This window comes from Oncorhynchus keta, chromosome 14 (assembly GCF_023373465.1).
Source record: "Oncorhynchus keta strain PuntledgeMale-10-30-2019 chromosome 14, Oket_V2, whole genome shotgun sequence".
Classification (NCBI taxonomy): Eukaryota; Metazoa; Chordata; class Actinopteri; order Salmoniformes; family Salmonidae; genus Oncorhynchus; species Oncorhynchus keta.
In genome coordinates, this window is record NC_068434.1 from 22,119,371 (window position 1) to 22,141,267 (window position 21,897).

Sequence of the window (21,897 nt, forward strand, 5' to 3'; positions counted from 1 at the left end):
ATGAGGTGGGACTATTTGTTCAGCACTTTCAAAATGGACACTGACATCAATTCAGATAGATGTTAGTTCAGATCAATTCAGCAAGATGTTGAGGCCATAACTTTACTATTCTTTGAGGAGAGAGAGAGACAGAGACAGACAGAGAGAGAGACAGGCAGAGAGAGAGAGAGTTAGCCTACCATGTGAAGTATTTACTAGGCCGATGTGGTCTAAAAAGGAAGCAAAATTAAATCACGAGGATCCACTTTTATAGACAATATACCGATGCACAGACAGCGCATTGCACAAACAAAACAACTCTCGCAATATCAAGTGGAATTACATGGGTCTATTACCCTACTGCAATTTATAAAATATATAAAAGAGACTGTCACCGGCAAACATGGTTACAGACTCAACAACATTATATAGTATTTCCTCCTAGTGGAGAAAAGCACATGAGCTAATTATAATACACAAAGTAAGCAAAACAATGAAATGCAGAATTCCAACTTTGCCTAAGATGGTGAATAAGATACTAATGAGATACACCTATATAAGCGATATATTGTAACAATTGAGATTTACAAACTATGGCATAAGGTATCGATGAGCGGATAGGAGGCAAGCCATAATTTCGATTAAGACATTAAGCTACATTTGAAATGTACAGCGACAGACTTACAGCATTCTCCCTGTACACCAAGTCAGAACCGTAGGATAAATAACGGGGGCATATAATGAAGTCTCTTACAATATTCAATGATGACATTTCTCTAAAATAGGCTACATGTGCACCTCTAAGTCGGAACAGTAGGCTAAGTTCTGAGGGGGAGAGGTATCAAATTCTTAGGGTGAGACACATGGGCTACTAACAACTTACTGCACAACATACACTTAGTATTACTTTCTTAGCTAAAGTATACAGTATCTCCCTGGCTTATTACATTTACACTTCCGGCACCGACAGAGATGGCCGCCTCGCTTCAAGTTCATAGGAAACTATGCAGTATTTTTTATTTTTTTTATGTGTTATTTCTTACATTGTTACCCCAGGAAATATTAGGTTTCATTACATACAGTCGGGAGGAACTATTGGACATAAGAGCAACATCAACTCACCAACATTACGACCAGGAATACGACTTTCCCGAAGCGGATCCCCTGTTTGGTCCACCACCCAGGACAATGGATCGGATCCCACCCGGCGACCCAAAACCACGGCCGCAGAACGGGGAGACGGAGCGTTCTTCTGGTCAGGCTCCGTAGACGAGCACATCGAGCAACGCTCCCGAGCATACTACTCGCCAATGTCCAGTCTCTTGACAACAAGGTAGACGAAATCCGAGCAAGGGTTGCCTTCCAGAGAGACATCAGAGATTGTAACGTTCTTTGTTTCACGGAAACATGACTCACTCGGGATACGTCATCAGACTCGGTACAGCCACCTGGCTTCTTCACGCATCGCGCAGACTGAAACAAACATCTTTCTGGTAAGAAGAAGGGCGGGGTGTATGCCTTATGATTAATGAGACGTGTTGTGATCAGAACAGCATACAGGAACTCAAGTCCTTTTGTTCCTTTTGTTCTGACCTAGAATTCCTTAGAATAAAATGCCGGCCGCATTATCTACCAAGAGAATTCTCTTTGATCATAATCACAGTCATGTATACCCCCCCCCGCAAAGCATATAAAGCCCTCCCCCGCCCTCCTTTTGGAAAATCTGACCATGTCTCCATTATGTTGCACCCAGCCTATAAACAGAAACTAAAACAGGAAGCGCCCATGCTCGGGTCTGTTCAACGCTGGTCCGACCAATCGGATTCCAACCTTCAATATTGCTACGATCACGTGGACTGGGATATGTTCCGCATAGCGTTGGACAATAACATTGATGAATACACTGATTCGGTGAGCGAGTTTATTAACAAGTTCATCAGTGATGTTGTACCCACAGCGTCTATTAAAACCTAGCCTAACCAGAAACCATAGATAGATAGCAGCATTCGCGCAAAACTAGTTCAGTTACCTTTGCTTTCTTGGGTACAGGAACAATGGTGGTCATCTTGAAGCATGTGGGGACAGCAGACTTGATTAGGGAGAGATTGAATATGTTAGTAAACAAAGCAGCCAGCTGGTCTGCGCATGCTCTGAGGACATGGCTAGGGATGCCGTCTGTGCCGGAAGCCTTGCGTGGGTTAACACGTTTAAATGTTTTACTCACGTCGAGATGGAGAGCCCACAGTTCTTGGTACTGTGTCGCATTCGTGGCACTGTGTTGTCCTCAAAGCAGGCCAATAAGGTGTTTAGAAGGTCTGGAAGACGTCGGTGTCCAAGACGTGGCTGGTTTTCTTTTTGTAGTCCGTGATTGTCTGTAGACCCTGCCACATACGTCTTGTGTCTGAGCCATTGAATTGCGACTCCACTTTGTCTCTATACTGACATTTTGCCTGTTCGATTGCCTTTTAATTTTTTTATTTTACCTTTATTTAACCAGGCAAGTCAGTTAAGAACAGATTCTTATTTTCAATGACGGCCTGGGAACAGTGGGTTAACTACCTGTTCAGGGGCAGAACGACAGATTTGTACCTTGTCAGCTCGGGGGTTTGAACTCGCAACCTTCCGGTTACTAGTCCAACGCTCTAACCACTAGGCTACGCTGCCGCCTTACAGAGAGAATAACTACACTGCCATATTCCCAGTCACCTTGACTGCATGCAGTGTTTCGTGCTTTCAGTTTTGCGCGAATGCTGCTATCTATCCACGGTTTCTGGTTAGGGTAGGTTTTAATAGTCATAGTGGGTATAACGTTTCCTATACACTTCCTGATAAACTCAGTCGCCGTATCCGTATTTTCGTAAATGTTATTCTCGGAGGCTACCCTGATCAAAACAATCTTGAAGCGGGGATTCCCATTGGTTAGACCAGTATTGAATAGTCCTTAGCATGGGTATTTTCTGTTTGCCTTTCTGCCTATAGGAAGGGAGGAGCAAAATGGAGTCGTGAGGGAGGGTGGGCGGAGGAGGGCCTTGTAGGCATCCCGGAAGTTGGAGTAGCAGTGGTCGAGTGTTTTAGCAGCGCGGCTACTGCAGTCAGTATTTGGATAGAACTTTAATAATGCTTTGTTAAATAATGCCAATTACTCATTTGCTTTGTTAAAATCCCCAGTTTGCATATAGTCCAGTGAAGTTCTTTGAGGGCCGTCATGGCTTGGGGGAATATACACGGCTGTGACTATAACCAAAGAAAATTATCTTGGGAGGTAATACAGTCGGCATTTGATTGTGAGGTATTCTCGGTCGGGGTAACTCGCCCTCAGCTTTTATCCAGAGACGGAACATTAGCGAGTAATATACTCGGAAGCGGTGGGCGGTGTGCAGGTCTCCTGAGTCGGACTAGAAGTCCATTCTGAGTACCTCTTCCCCGCCGACGATGTTTTGGGTCAGCCTCTGGAATCAGTTCAATTCCCCAGGGGAGTACAAACAAAGGATCCAATTCGGGGAAGTTGTATTCCTGGTTGTAACTATTCAAAAGATCACATTTGGGATCTGTTTGGTCTCTGGCTAATGATTAGCCCAATAGGGTAAATGTAGATAAGCAACTCCATGCTTCAGCCTATTTATTTGCACTTTGCTGCATCAGTTGGGCTACAGGTGCCAATGTTTATTGCTAATAGCATATCTGATAATATGGACCATGCATAGGCTATGGACCTTGCACAGTCCTTCTACATGAGAAGTCTAGGAGGGACCCCCCATTCAGCCCCCTCCACGACCTTCTTCCCCCCACTGCTACACATTTTTTTCCAGAGGAAACACTGCACAGGACTGATGAATTATTCAAAGGGAGGGACAGTAGAGGAAGTGATGATTGGAGTGGTTAGAACAGTGGACTCAAACTCAGTTACTGGAGGGACTGGATATTCAACCCAGCACTAACACAACCTATATAACTAATCAACCAATCATGATCTTTAATAGACAACTTCTTTGATTCGTTCCATGTGGTATGCTAGTGTTGGAACAAAATCATGCGTACTGGCCTGGCAGGTAATTGAGTTTGATAGCACAGGGTTAGGGAGAGGTGAGTGAACGATCGCCTGTCTCCTGTCATGGTGGAATTGCCGTGCTTGAGAGAGAGAGAGAGAGAGAGAGAGAGAGAGAGAGAGAGAGAGAGAGAGAGAGAGAGAGAGAGAGAGAGAGAGAGATACTGTCAACTCTGAGACAGCCAGGTAAATCAGTAGGGAAGCTGCTGTGTACCATGTATTGGGGAGTAGTGAACTACATGTAGGTCAACTAGTAATTTAACTGCATTTTGCTTTATCTTGGTGGTAGTTTAAATAAATTCTAATATGGGAAGTATTTTTAGTACTTAATTACTTTTTAAATATGTACAGTAGTTGTGTGGCTAACTATTATAACTTTTTTGCTCAAATAAAACATGGGTGAAGTAGGCAATAATTGGCATCAGACCTGCCTAATTATTACTTGAAACATAGTTTTTGTGTTTAATAGACTAAATACATTTTGCAATTTGTAGTCTATGACATTTCAGATTTACATATGATAATCTTTCATTAAGTAGTTTTTAGTTAAGTACAGTAAACTGTATTTTTCTTAAGGGTAGCTTTAGTGAAGTAATTGGTAGCTTGTAAACTATATTTTCAGAGTTGCTTCCCCAATATTTATAATGGGTGTCATTTTCCAGTAGACAATGTCCCACAATCTGGTGTTCTAGCGGTTAGTGCCACCACCTCCACTAACAGCCATACCTGTGTTGGCTTGGGTTCAAATTAATTCTGTAACCCTTTGACACTCTCACCCATCTTATCCCTATTCCTCTGAAAAGAAAGTGTCCCCCAACCCAACTAATTATCTTATCTCAACTGCAGCGCCTGCCCAATGCAAAAATAGAAACGAATGGATTATATTCAGAAGAGAACAGAAGAACAAGGAAAGTCAAAGTGTGACAGAGACATAACTAATCGAAATGGAGCGGTGGCGTTGTAGAATCGGCCCTTTACATCTGCCTCTGACCTTCTCTTCTCTACCTTTCATGTCTTAATACTTTCACAGCTCCAATTTGCCAGTCCACTCTGGGGAAATAGGTGCTAGCGAGTGCAGTGTGGATGCCGAGGGAAGGCCTAGATGTGTGAAAACGACCCACATAGAGAAACCTCCTCCAGCCTTGCTAATGTTTCTCTGGGTGAGTCAACGGCTCCATAATGAGGTCCGTTTAATCATGTTACATGTGTCCCCCTCACAACCCCCCTCTCTCTCCCGGACTAAAGATAGATATTGGGGTTGGTGAGGCTCGTACTTTTCCTCTCCTCCTCCCCTCTTCCGAGCTGTCTCTCTCTCTTTCTCTTTCACTCTCTCTCTCTCAAGAGCTGTGAGCAGGGGCCATAGACGTCAGAGAGAGAGAGGGAAGACAGTAGATACATAGAGGTGGGTGTGTGGAGAGTGTTCAAAGAGAGGAAGGGATCGATCTGCTCCAGTTACGAGCTACTCTGACCTATCACTAGTAAAGCCTCCACTAATCTGATACGGAAAACCCCAAAGGGTTTCTCTTATATAAACCGGATGGTAGTGAACATGTGATTTATTATCCATTATTGATGGGGTACTGGCATTTGTAATGGAATCTATTCAATGTCCGGTTCTAAATGCCCTGGTGTTATTTCATCAACATGACTGTGAGCTGTTGTGGAAACTTGATCAGAGGGGGTAGTGAAATACAGTGTGTGCTGACAATGACTCGTCATGCAAAGCACAACGTTCTACTTCATAGACTTCGAGAGATAATCTTGTCCAAAAAATGGATTCCATCTCCACATACAGCTATGGCAGATTTGTTCTTTTTTGAAATCATTTACCATTTGGTCCATTTTGTAAGGCTATTTTCAAATATTTTCAACCCTACACAGCAAAGAGCACAAAGCTAACTTTTTATCGGTTTCCAATGTGACATGATTTAAGAATGAATGCTTAATCTGAGGTCCCCACTCTACCTGAGAGACTATAGATATTCATATAATAACAATATAATATGGTCATTTAGCAGACCGCTTTTATCTAAAGCAACTTGCAGAACTGTCAGCATTGCCAGTTACACAAATCTTGCTCTATACCTCAGACATATGAACTGGCTTTAGGACCACACATACTGTGAGTGCAGTCTACTCCTGCTCTTTGATTGTGTTGTGTAATGTGGCATATGCAGGTACCACGCTCTAGTGATGGGCGGGTTGACTCATATCCCTCAGTCCCCGCAGCTATATCCGCAGTTGGGTTAGGTTCACAAAATATTGTGTGGATGGCGGGTGGGTGTGTTGAATAAAGAGAAAACAATACCTTAAAAAAATCCATAAATGTATAATTCTTGTGCAATTTATATCTATAGGCTACATAGGTTTATCTTTCATTATTTTAGGTTACTTGGCATTGGTGCATAACCCTAAGATTCAGGGCCTAAATCTATGTGTGCCAAATAGCCTACACACCAATCACCAAATGCTGGGATCAGGCAGATAAGGTTATCGTCGATCCACTGTGGCAGAAAGGACAATGTCGGGGTTTAATTCAAAAAGAGAAAAGCTGTGAAATGGAGAGTTGAAAATAAAGAGAAGGGAGGGCCAGAAAAGTCATGTTTGGTGAAGTAAAAGAGGATGATGGCAGTGCCGACTATGTTATGTGTGATGATTTGAAGACGGGAACTTCAAATAGGCCTATGGCACGTTATGGGAACTGTAGCCTATTGTTCAGATGGGTTATAACCTCTCACATAGCCTTAAAGTTGCAATATTTTACTTTTTGGGCTACTGACAAAATTCACATAGAAATGGGAGTTATAGATCTATCATTCTCATTGAAAGCAAGTCTAAGATGTGGTAGATCTGTTCTATGTGGCTATTTCTGTGCTTCCCGTTCATACGTTTCGCATCTTTGACTTTTGGTGTTGTACACCAGCATCAAACAGCTGAAATCACAATATTTTGGGTTATTGAAAATATATTTCACAGCGGTTCAGATGGTACAATGATTCTCTACATAAACAGAAATTATGCAAACTATTAGAATGTTAGCAACTAAGAAATGGCATAGCAATTTCTGCATATTGCACCTTCAATATTTACTCCTGCAGAATTTTGCATTTCTTGCTGGTAAATGATACAACAAATTGTAGGCTACTGTACATTTTTGACTCAGGAACAGAAGTGGAGAAATATGAGTTATTTCTTTCAGCATCTTGAGGGAATGCGAATGCGCAGTTAGATACCATATGTAGAGGGGCTATATTTATCAGTATCATAAAAGCTGATATTATTTCAACCATATAAATTATGCATCCAAGCCGAACTAAAATTTTATCCTAAACATTTTGGGTCATTTTCTCACTGCTTTCTATTTGTCAATGTCATTTGGACATTTTGCACAGAAAATCTTTCCTGTAATCTTTAGAGTTATTGCATTTTCTCCCCGGTCCCTAACATCTTTTCTTTTTAGAGATGACAGAAAACTTTCCCATTGTCAACTAGATTGAAGCATTCCATTTTATAACTTGCACTTAATGTGGGAAAAACAAAATATGTTGTTCTCAAATTCTCGCAAAAAAAAAAAATCAGGTGGACTACATATGTATTAATTCAATGGTTGTCCCATCGATCGGGTTTCCGCCGAGAAATATGTGGGCTTTGGGATTGACAAAGATTTAGCATAAACAAAAACATACTGATGAGCTAGTTAAAAGCTATATTAAGATTTACAATGGGCTTATTATTTTTTTTAAATAGATCTTGCTTCTCCCTAAAAAGCAGGAAGCAGATTGTACAGTCAACTTTTCTGCCAGTACTTGACTATGGTGAAACAATTTACCAGAATGCAGCAGCCACTGCTCTTGAACCTTTGGATGCTGTCTACCATAGTGCCCTTCGCTTTATCACATGTGGCAGTTTTAATACTCATCACTGCATCCTGTCTCAAAAGGTTGGCTGGTCCTCATTGAATTCCCAGAGATCACTTCATCATTCCCTTTTTGTTTACAAAGCTCTACTATACAAGCTTCTGACTTCACTTCGTTGTTGAAGTATAAAAACATGATTTACCAAACCCATTCACAGAGTTGGTTAACTCTTGAGGTTCCTTGGGTCTCTACCGAATTAGGTAAATCTGCTTTTAGTTTTAATGCGCCTCACTGCTGGGACAATTTATAGAACTCATTACAATTAGATGTTCTGGTGCCGCTCGGGCAGTTCAGAGTTTTGATTGAGGACCTAGTAGCAGAGGAATTGAACTGTTTTTGTTAAATGTTGTTTTCTATTGATTGCTGTTTTATTTTACATTATATTAGAAGGGCACAAGGTGAGACCCAGATGCAGACACAGCAGGCAGATGGTTAGAGTCCAAGATGTTTATTAACAATCCAAAAGTGGTAGCCAAGAGAATGGTCGTGGACAGGCAAAAGGTCAAAACCAGTTCAGAGTTCCAGAGGTACAGAATGGTCTGGCAGGCTCGAGGTCAGGGCAGGCAGAATGGTCAGGCAGGCTCGAGGTCAGAGCAGGCAGAATGGTCAGGCAGGCTCGAGGTCAGGGCAGGCAGAATGGTCAGGCAGGCTCGAGGTCAGGGCAGGCAGAATGGTCAGGCAGGCTCGAGGTCAGGGCAGGCAGAATGGTCAGGCAGGCTCGAGGTCAGGGCAGGCAGAATGGTCAGGCAGGCTCGAGGTCAGGGCATGCAGAATGGTCAGGCATGCTCGAGGTCAGGGCAGGCAGAATGGTCAGGCAGGCTCGAGGTCAGGGCAGGCAGAATGGTCAGGCAGGCTCGAGGTCAGGGCAGGCAGAATGGTCAGGCAGGCTCGAGGTCAGGGCAGGCAGAATGGTCAGGCAGGCTCGAGGTCAGGGCAGGCAGAATGGTCAGGCAGGCTCGAGGTCAGGGCAGGCAGAATGGTCAGGCAGGCTCGAGGTCAGGGCAGGCAGAATGGTCAGGCAGGCTCGAGGTCAGGGCAGGCAGAATGGTCAGGCAGGCTCGAGGTCAGGGCAGGCAGAATGGTCAGGCAGGCTCGAGGTCAGGGCAGGCAGAATGGTCAGGTAGGCTCGAGGTCAGGGCAGGCAGAATGGTCAGGCAGGCTCGAGGTCAGGGCAGGCAGAATGGTCAGGCAGGCTCGAGGTCAGGGCAGGCAGAATGGTCAGGCAGGCTCGAGGTCAGGGCAGGCAGAATGGTCAGGCAGGCCGGAATGGAGTCCAGAAAAACAGCCAAAGGTCAAAACCGGGAGGACTAGTAAAAGAGAATAGAAAAGCAGGAGCACGGGGAAAAACACGCTGGTTGACTTGAACATGCAAGACGAACTGGCACAGAGAGACAGGAAACACTTGGAAAATACACTGGGGAAAATAAGCGACACCTGGAAGGGGTGGAGACTATCAAAAGGACAGGTGAAACAGATCAGGGCATGAAACTATTGGTTGTTGTATTGCTGTGATCAGGGTGCCCTTGGGAATGAGATCCTGGTCTAATTGGGTTTTCCCTAAATAAATAAGCTGTGCTTTCCCTTCCTCATCTGCACGCTGGCGTCTTTAAATTGGAGCGTAATACCTTCAGGTTCTGGAGATGACCGCCAAAGCAAAGCAGCCATTATTGTGACACATGCAGAGGTGAAGACCAACAGAAGAAGTCAAGTAAAACCGATATGAAAAGAGAAGACTATCACTTCTCTGTTCTTATTCTCCTCTGTCTGACAGTGTGCTGGTGTTCTGGGCTTTGAAGTAGACAAGGCCCTAAAATAGGTCCTTCTTTATGTAACTGTGGCTGTAGCAAGCGAGACACAATGATGGCACGTGTGTGAGCGGGCCCTGAGTCTTTGGCCCACCTATCCCCAGTGAAATTATGAAGGCTAGGATGGGAGGGAGGATCTGGCAGGACACAGCTTTTAAATTTGAGTCAAAACACTGATGGGTGGCAGCCAAATGAGAGATAGAGAGAGTGAGAGAGAGGGAGAAAGAGAGAGAGGGAGAGAGAGAGAGAGAGAGAGAGAGAGAGAATGACAGAGAGCAAGTGAGAGAGAAAGGGGAGAGAGAGAGAGAGAGAGAGAGAGAGAGAGAGAGAGAGAGAGAGAGACAGAGGAGGGAGAGAGTGACAGAGGGAGAGAGTGACAGAGAGAGAGAGAGTAAGAGTGGGTGGGAGTGGGAGAGAGGGAGAGACAGTGACGGAGAGTGGGTTGGAGCGAGAGAAAGAGAGTGGGAGACAGAGACAGAAAGAGAGAAGCAGTGACAAAGGAACTGGGCGTCCTTGTGGGGGTTTGGTACTGTAGGGCTGCATCCTTTCTCTTTCCAGGTCCATTATCCCAGGCAGGCCTGTGTGTGAGCACCAGAACCCACCTGTTAATTACCTCTAATGACTATTAATAGCTTCTGATTTGCCAGCATGAGGCTGTCCCTCTGTGCAGCAGGAGGGTGCTCGCTCCAGGGCTTCTATGCGGCTCAGTGTGGATCTGTGCTTTTGTTAACTTCTCAGAAAAACACAGCGAAATAGGAAACTCTCTCAGAATCAAGACACACCAGTGTGCTGCCGACTGCCGACTATTTTTAACACGTGTCCCAGATTTGTCTGTTGGTAGCAGTTCTATTTTAATTGAGAGGTGAGATGTAGGGGCACTTGTGGAATCGGGGTACAGCACGCAACATGGACCCCGTTGAAATGTTGTCAGTCACACCTCTCTCTTCTCCCCGTCCTCCCCTTTCTCTCTCTCTCTCTCTCTCTCGCTCTCTCTCTACCTACCCCCTGTCCTCTGCCCTTCCTCTCCCCTCTCTCTGTAGGTATTGGTCAGGGAGTGCCGGTGGTGGCTCTGATAGTGGAAGGGGGTCCTAATGTGATCTCCATCGTGTTGGAGTACCTGAGGGACACTCCGCCTGTCCCCGTGGTGGTGTGTGACGGGAGCGGGCGTGCCTCAGACATCCTGGCATTTGGACACAAGTACTCAGAGGAGGGAGGGTACGTGTCACATATCAGATACACAGGTTTGCTACTGTATTGCCGGGGATGCAGAAACCGTTCCAAATATCTGTATAGTAAGATGCATTTTTATTGTTTCCCAAATACAGTCCTAATACTTATGCTAAACGTTAATACTTCAATTTTAAAACCTGAATTTAAGTTTTGGCTCCAGGTCTCTTTTACACTTATCCTTCTCCCTATACCTCCTTCTCATCAGGATCATAAATGAGACTCTGAGGGACCAGTTGCTGGTGACCATACAGAAGACATTCACGTACAGCCGGACCCAAGCCCAACACCTCTTCATCATCCTCATGGAATGCATGAAGAAGAAGGAGTTGGTGAGTGTTCACACTTGCTCACGAGTCACCATGGAAACATACCCCCAGTGTGATGGGGATTATAAAGGAGAACAAAACTGAGATTTAGAAGTATTAGATGTAAGCAGAAGGAAAACTCATTTAGCTCCTACCCCTTATACCCTACCCCCTACACTGTCCAGAAAGAACCCCCTAAACTGTCCAGAAACAACCCCCTACCCCCCACACTGTGCAGAAACAAACCCACTACACTGTCCAGAAACATCCCCCTACCCCTACACTGTCCAGAAACAATCCCCTACCCCCTACACTGTCCAGAAACAACCCCCTACCCCCTACACTGTCCAGAAACAACCCCCTTACCCCCTACACTGTCCAGAAACAACCCCGTACCCCTACACTGTCAAGAAACAACCCCTACACTGTCCAGAAACAACCCCCTACCCCTACACTGTCCAGAAACTGTCCAGAAACAACCCCTACCCCTACACTGTCCAGAAACAACCCCTACCCCTACACTGTCCAAAACAACCCCTTTACCCCTACACTGTCCAGAAACAACCCCTACCCCCTACACTGTCCAGAAACAACCCCCGTACCCCCTACACTGTCCAGAAACAACCCCCTACCCCCTACACTGTCCAAAACAACCCCTTTACCCCCTACACTGTCCAGAAACAACCCCCTACCCCCTACACTGTCCAGAAACAATCCCCTACCCCTACACTGTCCAGAAACAACCCCTTACCCCTACACTGTCCAGAAACAACCCCTTACCCCTACACTGTCCAGAAACAACCCCGTACCCCCTACACTGTCAAGAAACAACCCCTACACTGTCCAGAAACAACCCCTACCCCTACACTGTCCAGAAACAGAAACAACCCCGTACCCCCTACACTGTCCAGAAACAACCCCTACCCCTACACTGTCCAAAACAACCCCTTTACCCCTACACTGTCCAGAAACAACCCCTACCCCCTACACTGTCCAGAAACAACCCCGTACCCCTACACTGTCCAGAAACAACCCCTACCCCTACACTGTCCAAAACAACCCCTTTACCCCCTACACTGTCCAGAAACAACCCCTACCCCCTACACTGTCCAGAAACAATCCCCTACCCCCTACACTGTCCAGAAACAACCCCCTTACCCCCTACACTGTCCAGAAACAACCCCGTACCCCCTACACTGTCCAGAAACAACCCCTACCCCCTACACTGTCCAAAACAACCCCTTTACCCCTACACTGTCCAGAAACAACCCCTACCCCTACATCCTACCCCCTACACTGTCCAGAAACAACCCCCTACACTGTCCAGAAACAACCCCCCTACCCCTACATCCTACCCCCTACACTGTCCAGAAACAACCCCCTACCCCTACCCTCTACACTGTCCAGAAACAACCCCCTGCCCCTACACCCTATACCCTACCCCCTACACTGTCCAGAAACAACCCCTTTAACCCCTACCCCCTACACTGTCCATGCCCCTACCCCCTACACTTAGGAAGGCCACCAAAGATTCTGAGATTTCTATAACCAACTACAACATTTCCTGTCAAGATAGAACTGCCAAAGGGGGGGAGTTGCAATCTACTGCAGAGATAGCTTGCAAAGTTCTGTCATACTTTCCAGGTCTGTTTGCCGCCTGTTATAGACCCCCCTCAGCTCCCAGCTGTGCCCTGGACACCATATGTGAATTGATTGCCCCCAATCTATCTTCAGTGTTCGTTCTGTTAGGTGACCTCAACTGGGATATGCTTAACACCCCAGCAGTCCAACAATCTAAGCTAGATGACCTCAATATCACACAAATTATCAAGAAACCACCAGGTACAACCCTAAAACTGTAAACATGGGCACCCTCATAGATATTATCCTGACCAACTTGCCCTCCGAATACACCTCTGCTGTTTTCAATCAGGATCTCAGCGATCACTGCCTCATTGCCTGCATCCGCTATGGGTCAGAGGTCGAACGACCACCCCTCATCACAAACACTCCCTGAAACACTTCTGTGAGCAGGCCTTTCTAATCAACCTGGCCCGGGTATCCTGGAAGGATATTGACCTCATCCCGTCAGTCGGGGATGCCTGGTCGTTCTTTAAAAGTAATTCCCTCACCATCTTAAATAAGCATGCCCCTTTCAAAAAATGTAGAACTAAGAACAGATATAGCCCTTGGTTCACTCCAGACCTGACTGCCCTTGATCAGCACAAAAACATCCTGTGGCGGACTGCAATAGCATCAAATAGTCCCCGCGATATGCAACTGTTCAGGGAAGTCATGAAGCAATACAAAGGCTAGATTTTTCAAAGAGACATTTTCATTCTGTATCTCCAAAACGTTTTGGGACACTGTAAAGTCCATGGAGAATAAGAGCACCTCCTCCCAGCTGCCCACTGCACTGAGGCTAGGTAACACGGTCACCACCGATAAATTTCATCGAACATTTCAATAAGCATTTCTCTACTGCTGGTCATGCTTTCGTCCTGACTACGCTAACCCCGGCCAACAGCTCCGCAACCCCCGCAGCTACTTGCCCGAGCCTCCCCAGATTCTCCTTCACCCAAATCCAGATAGTAGATGTTCTGAAAGAGCTGAAAAATCTGGACCCGTACAAATCAGCTGGGCTAGACAATCTGGACCCTCTCTTTCTAAAATGATCCGCCACCATTGTTGCAACCCCTATTACCAGTCTGTTCAACCTCTCCTTCGTATAGTCCGAGATCCCTAAAGATTGGAAAGCTGCCGCGGTCATCCCCTTCTTCAAAGGTGGTGACACTCTAGACCCAAACTGTTATAGATCTGTATCCATCCTGCCCTGCCTTTCTAAAGTCTTTGAGAGCCAAGTTAATAAACAGATCACTGACCATTTCGAATCCCACCGTAACATCTCCGCTGTGCAATCCGGTTTCCGAGCTGGTCATGGGTGCACCTCGGCCACGCTCAAGGTACTAAACGATATCATAACCTCCATCGATAAAAGACAGTACTGTGCAGCCATCTTCATCGACCTGGCCAAGGCTTTCGACTCTATCAATCACTGTATTCTTATCGGCAGACTCAATAGCCTTGGTTTCTCAAATGACTGCCTCGCTTGGTTCACCAACTACTTCGCAGACAGAGTTCAGTGTGTCAAATCGGTGGGCCTTTTGTCTGGCAGTTTCTATGGGGTTACCACAGGGTTCAATTCTTGTACCGACTCTTTTCTCTGTATATATCAACGCTCTTGCTGCGGATGATTCCCTGATCCATCTCTAGGCAGATGACACCATTTTATATACATCTGGCCTTTATTTGGACACTGTGTTAACTAACCTCCAAACGAGCCATACAACACTCCTTCCGTGGCCTCCAACTGCCCTTAAACACTAAAAAACCAAATGCATGCTTTTCAACCATTCGCTGCCCGCACCCGCCCAACTAGCATCACTACTCTGGACGGTTCTGACCTAGAATACGTGGACAACTACAAATACCTAGGTGTCTGGCTAGACTGTAAACTCTCCTTCCAGACTCATATCAAACATCTCCAATCCAAAATCAAATCAAGAATCAGCTTTCTATTTCGCAACAAAACCTCCTTCACTCACGCCTCCAAACTTACCCTCGTAAAACTGACTATCCTACCGATTCTCGACTTCAGCGATGTCATCTTCAAAATAGCTTATAATACTGTATTCAACAAATTGGACGTGGTCTATCACAGTGCCATCCGTTTTGTTAACAAAGCCCCTTAAACCACCCACCACTACGACCTGTATACTCTAGTCGGCTGGCCATCACTACATATTTGTCGCCAGACCCACTTATCTCAGCTCACTGGTCACGATAACAACACCCACCCATAGCACGTGCTCCAGCAGGTATATCTCACTGATCATCCCCAAAGCCAACACACCATTTGGCCGCCTTTCCTTCCAGTTCTCCTCTGCCAGTGACTGGAACTAATTGCAAAAATCGCTGAAGCTGGAGACTTACATTTCCCTCACTAACTTTAAATATCAGCTATCTGAGCAGCTGACCGATCACTGCAGCTGTACACAGTTCATCTGTAAATAGCCCACCCAATCTATCTACCTCATCCCCATATTGTTTTTATTTACTTTGCTGCTCTTTTGCACACCAGTATCATTACTTACACACCATCTGCTCATCATCTGCTCATCTATCACTCCAGTGTTAATCTGCTAAATTGTAATAACTTTGCAACTATAGCCTATTTATTGCCTTACCTCCTCATACCATTTGCACGCACTGTATATAGACTTTTTTTCTGTTGTGTTATTGAGTGTACGCTTGTTTATTCCATGTGTAACTCTGTGTTGTTATTCTGTCGCACTGCTTTGCTTTATCTTGGCCAGGTCGCAGTTGTAAATGAGAACATGTTCTCAACTAGATCCCCTGGTTAAATAAAGGTGGAAAAAAATACCCCCTACACTGTCCAGAAACAACCCTTTTATCCCCTATACACTACCCCCTACACTGTCCAGAAACAACCCCTTTACTCCCTACACCCTACCCCCTACACTGTCCAGAAACAGCCCCTTTACCCCCTACACTGTCCAAAACAACCCCCTACCCCCTACACTGTCCAGAAACAACCCCTTTATCTCCTACCCCCTACCCCCTACACTGTCCAGAAACAACCCCTTTACTCCCTACACCCTACCCCCTACACTGTCCAGAAACAGCCCCTTTATCTCCTACCCCCTACCCCCTACACTGTCCAGAAACAGCCCCTTTACCCCCTACACTGTCCAAAACAAACCCTTTATCTCCTACCCCCTACCCCCTACACTGTCCAGAAACAACCCCTTTACTCCCTACACCCTACCCCCTACACTGTCCAGAAACAGCCCCTTTACCCCTTACACTGTCCAAAACAACCCCTTTAGCTCCTTCCCCCTACCCCCTACACTGTTCAGAAACAACCCCTTTACTCCCTTCCCCTACCCCCTACACTGTCCAGAAACAACCCCTTTACTCCCTACACCCTACCCCCTACACTGTCCAGAAACAACCCCTTTACTCCCTACACCCTACCCCCTACACTGTCCAGAAACAGCCCCTTTACCCCCTACACTGTCCAGAAACAACCCCTTTAACCCCTACACTGTCCAAAACAACCCCTTTACCCCCTACACTGTCCAGAAACAACCCCTATAACCCCTACACTGTCCAGAAATAACCCCTTTACCCCCTACACTGTCCAGAAACAACCCCTTTAACCGATACACTGTCCAAAACAACCCGTTTAAACCCTACACTGTCCAAAACAACCCCTTTAACCCCTACACTGTCCAAAACAACCCATTAACCCCGACACTGTCCAAAACAACCCCTTTACCCCCTACACTGTCCAGAAACAACCCCTTTACCCCCTACACTGTCCAAAACAACCCCTTTACCCCCTACACTGTCCAGAAACAACCCCTTCAACCCCTACACTGTCCAAAACAACCCCTTTACCCCTACACTGTCCAGAAACAACCCTTTACCCCCTACACTGTCCAAAACAACCCCTTTACCCCCTACACTGTCCAAAACAACCCCTTTACCCCCTACACTGTCCAGAAACAACCCCTTTACCCCCTACACTGTCCAAAACAACCCCTTTACCCCCTACACTGTCCAGAAACAACCCCTTTACCCCCTACACTGTCCAAAACAACCCCTTTACCCCCTACACTGTCCAGAAACAACCCCTTTAACCCATACACTGTCCAGAAACAACCCCTTTAACCCCTACACTGTCCAGAAACAACCCTTTAACCCCTACACTGTCCAGAAACAACCCTGTTAACCCCTACACTGTCCAAAACAACCCTGTTAACCCCTACACTGTCCAGAAACAACCCCTTTAACCCCTACACTGTCCAAAACAACCCCTTTAACCCCTACACTGTCCAGAAACAACCTCTTTAACCCCTACACTGTCCAAAACAACCCCTTTAACCCCTACACTGTCCAGAAACAATCCCTTTAACCCCTACACTGTCCAGAAACAACCCCTTTACCCCCTACACTGTCCAAAACAACCCCTTTAACCCCTACACTGTCCAGAAACAACCCCTTTAACCCCTACACTTTCCAAAACAACCCCTTTAACCCATACACTGTCCAAAACAACCCCTTTAACCCCTACACTGTCCAAAACAACCCATTTACCCCCCACACTGTCCCAAACAACCCCTTTAACCCCTACACTGTCCAAAACAACCCCTTTAACCCCTACACTTTCCAAAACAACCCCTTTACCCCTACACTGTGCAAAACAACCCCTTTAACCCATACACTGTCCAAAACAACCCATTTTAACCCCTACACTGTCCAAAACAACCACTTTACCCCCTACACTGTCCAAAACAACCCCCTTAACCCCTACACTGTCCAAAACAACCCATTTAACCCCTACACTGTCCAAAACAACCCCTTTAACCCCTACACTGTCCAAAACAACCCCTTTAACCCCTACACTGTCCAAAACAACCCCTTTAACCCCTCATTCCTACCCCCTTGACACTCGTGGAGATCTGAGAGGATGAGACACGGTAATAGCTCCACCCTGCCCCCTAATATGCTTTTTTTTGTCATATTTGTGTCACACACATGTCCAAACCTTTCAGATCTCAACAAGTATCTAGGTGATCAGGGCTGTGAAGGGGCTGGGAATTCAGAGACACTCTGACATAGTCCAGGACCAACTGGTTTGGCTTTAGGTTGTTTTCCTCTCTTTTCCTTTCTATTTTTTCTCTCTGCAAGTGTCACATCCATTCAAAACCATTCAAAATCCATTCAAAACATACCCCACTAGCTGTGTTAAGTGCAAGACACAGCAGTGGCTGTCAGTCACATGAATGAACTTCCCCTCAGGTGGTGACAGGGTCTCTTCAGGTCAGGGTCTCTTCAGGTCAGGGTATCTTCAGATCAGGGTCTCTTCAGATCAGGGTCTCTTCAGATCAGGGTCTCTTCAGGTCAGGGTCTCTTCAGATCAGGGTCTCTTCAGGACAGGGTCTCTTCAGATCAGCGTCTCCAGGTCAGGGTCTCTTCATGTCAGGGTCTCTTGTGGAGAGAAACTGCATGTTTATTATATTTATTTTAGAGCTAATCCTCAATGTTTAGTAGACAGTCCCGCTACACACACAACGATACATATTATCACAACACTTTCCCTGGCACAGAGTGACATTTCACAGGGCATGCCACACGCTCTATGGTAAGTGTATGATGATGGTAATCACATCATATTGTCCTCATACATAGTGAAATGAAATAGTCACTGGATCTCTTCAGCCTCGATTAGCCCACATGCACTGAACAAACACATCTTTGCTTTGCAATAGCTGATTTACCAGTTCAGTGCACAAGCACAAGTATAATGTCATGTGCATGGAATGTCGGCCACAGTAAGCAAATGCACACTCTGGTACATGTAAATGCACACTCTGGTACATTTCCAAGCCCAACATGCTTGGAAAGTCGATTACATCACAATCGTTGAATCATAACCACAAGTGGAGACACCTCGTCAAATTTAGGACTTGTATTTTACCAAACAGAATTACAGTAGCTAGCAAAACAGTGTAGGAGCACAATTTTAAGTAAAAGGCAGGTAGCCTAGCGTTTAAGAGCATGGGGCCAATATCTGAAAAGTCTCTGGTTTGAATCCCCGAGCTGACTCGGTGAAAAATCTGTTGATGTGCAAGGCACTTAAACCTCGTTGCTCCTTTGTTTTTACTAACTGCAAAGAATAAAATTGCTAGTTAGCTAACTTTGAAAACTGTGGGGCAAAACAATTGACTTATTTGCAGTTGCTACTGCACCATACTTTGCAAGCAAACGTTGAGATTGAAATCATGGTTGCATGTGTTGTTGTCCTATTTTTTTGTAATTGTAAATCTCTTTAAATTAAACTATATATATATTTTGGAATGTTTTGTGTAATTTTGTTGTGTGTTCTTTTGTCTCTCCTTCGTTCCTTTTCCATAAAATATTCACATTTTTATGTGATGATTAGGAACCTTTTTGTGTCTGTGTTGGTGTTTCTCCTTTTCACTGTGCATCCCATGTTTCTTCCTATCATACAGACAAACACACACACAGATAGGGAACTGCATATTCCCACACAGAGGGAGGGGGAGGGAGGAAGAGAGATGCTGGTCACGGATGCGGGTGTGTAAGTGGATTGATTTGAGCTCTGTGGGGTTTACAATGTGATTGATGCTCACTCAGATGCATCTCCAGAACACCCAGTTGAATGGAGTCGCTAGAGAACTTAGAGCCAAGAAAATCTGATAGACAAAAGAGTCTACCTCTTCCTTAGCTACTAGCACCACTACCTACGCTACTACTACTTTACTATAGTACGTCCTCTATCAAATGGATCATACTGAGGAGGTTTGTATGTGCTGCCACCTTGGTCTTGCTTGACTTAGGCTGATGCAGGGTAATGCCAAGCACAGTAGTGTGGCGTTGGCTGTATAAAGCTAGAGCAAGAAAATCCTGTAAGATTTCTGATGACTTGGGACTAACGAGTTTGCATGAAGGAATATAATTGGGAATCCCTTGGATTTGTAGCCTACCGTGTCATCATGACATTCTAATCTACACTGTTTCAAACAGCAGGTTCGGTGCTCTTTCATTTAGTCAGTGTTTCGATTAAGATACATATTAGTAGCCTTCTACCATGTAGACATCCATAACGGGTCATGTTGAGAACAGGGTAATTACTGATTGCTGGCCCACTGCCAGCACTGCCCTATAATGCTATCCCTGAATTATTCTTCTGGCAAGCCGAGAGGTTTCAATCTCTCTCTCTGTGTTTTCCAGCATGAGCGACGCCGTTCCTATTAATCAAACTGACAGGCCTCGGAGTGTTCGTTCCTGAATCCCGTTTGTAAACACATGGTTCCTACCAGGAATACCTTGTTCCTTTTCCTTATAAAGACTCATGGTGTTGAGGGTGTCTTCCAAAAAGCATGTACTCATCAGCGAGCTGAGCAGTGGGCTTCCACTGTGCATTGAATCCCTTCAAACTTTTGCTGTTCCCCGTGCTGTAGGGAAATCACCCGACCATCTCTCTCGGCTGGAGGTGTCAGACCTGCTCTGCGTCAGGTCTCTGGCTCTCTGCTTGACAGTCTTCCTCCCCTGTTGCACATGCTAATGCCCTCACAGGCCCTACACCGCTCCCATATCTTCACTTAGCAGCCGTCTCTTTCGTATCCATGTCAGTGATGGTAAATCCACCGCAGTGACACTGCTGAAAGAACCACTGTTGGAAAACTATATGAATTCAAGTCATCCACAGTGCGTAAGAAAGAGTCTTTGTTCGTTAAAATAAGTCTCTATGACGATAACACCACTATGATGCCTTTGTAAGAATGGCATGTCCTTTATATCTCAGTAGATTACTCCTCTCTTATATTTAAGTCTCAAATGGGTTATTATATGTCATACCCCCACAACACGGTCTTCATTATGGGCTTGGCTATGGCAGAATCCTTTTCTACGATGTTTCTCCTCTTTCCTGTGTCACTGGCATCTCTCTCAGATGAATAATTAAATACAGGATAGGCTTTATATGTTTAATTCCCATTAATGACTGAGTATGAACCACCAGCCATCAATGTTCCTCCGCCTCTCTGGCAATGAGAGGATTCATCCGGCCTTTACTTGATTATGTTGAGGCTGGTTTATCACATTAACATTTCATGAAGACAGTTTCAGCCACAAGACAGTTGTTTCCGTCTCTCTGTTGCTTTGTGTGTCATATTGATTGAGGGGTGTGTGTTTTAAACCAAACACACTCCTCAGCCCTGATACAGACTGGCTGACTGACTGACTGACTGATTGAAGTGATCAGGGTGAAAATGGATACAGTTAAATATCAGGATATAATTGTTTACAGCTAGTCAGCTGTACCTACACCAAAACAACAGTATTTTCCTTCATAGCTTGTTCTCCATCTTCTATTAAATCGTGAGACAGTTCATGTTCTCATGGCCCTCTATTGTCCCTCTGCAGCCGACATAGTCCAGCAAACCGGGAACATTCCCAGAACATTAGCTAAGATTCCCATCAAGATCTAGTTAGGGTTTTATCTAATATTAGGATGATAACATCCCAAAAACATTCAAAGAATGTTTTGATAACAAAACTCATTTTTTATTCTTGGAACGTTCTAGCATTCACTAAAATGTTGTGCACAACATCTGTAAGAACCACCACAGAACATTCCTCAAAGGTTCTCATTAAGTTTCCACGTAATGTAATAACTCAATGTGCCAGTAGTGTTTTCCCAGCAAACCAAAATTGGTTCTGTGAAAGTTCCCAGAACATTCGGTAGGTACCGGAAAATGTTCACATAACACAAAAACTGTCCAGTGGTGCTGATGATTATAAAACAGTCACCTAATGTTGCAAGAACATTCCCAGAACACATTTGGTCTGTTCTTTAAAGGTTCCTAGAATGTTTCATTAGGTTGTGGGAACAGTCTGGTGAGAACATTGTGGAGACATCACAAAAGACATGTTCCCAAAACACAAAAACTGTCCAGTTGTGCGAATGGTTCTACAATGTTTCTTTTAGGGTGTAAAAAACA

At 45.2% G+C, this 21,897-nt stretch overlaps 1 protein-coding gene and 1 long non-coding RNA gene across 10 annotated transcripts in view; both read left to right on the forward strand.

The window, feature by feature from the left end:
• The window catches only part of LOC118370617 (transient receptor potential cation channel subfamily M member 3-like), a 193,082-nt gene that overhangs the window by 111,491 nt on the left and 59,694 nt on the right, over nucleotides 1-21,897 (forward strand). For all 8 annotated transcript variants that reach the window (XM_052461302.1, XM_052461307.1, XM_052461303.1 and 5 more), the window contains exons 7-8: nucleotides 10,787-10,961; nucleotides 11,182-11,305. In XM_052461302.1, coding sequence (XP_052317262.1) covers nucleotides 10,787-10,961; nucleotides 11,182-11,305 — 299 coding nt within the window. The remainder of the gene's footprint in view (nucleotides 1-10,786; nucleotides 10,962-11,181; nucleotides 11,306-21,897) is intronic.
• On the forward strand, nucleotides 8,451-9,218 carry LOC127907234 (uncharacterized). 2 transcript variants are annotated; one of them, XR_008063864.1, is made up of 3 exons: nucleotides 8,451-8,698; nucleotides 8,733-9,038; nucleotides 9,073-9,218. It is a non-coding gene; the product is annotated as an uncharacterized LOC127907234 (long non-coding RNA). The 2 variants fall into 2 exon arrangements; XR_008063865.1 differs by having other exon boundaries at nucleotides 8,451-8,664.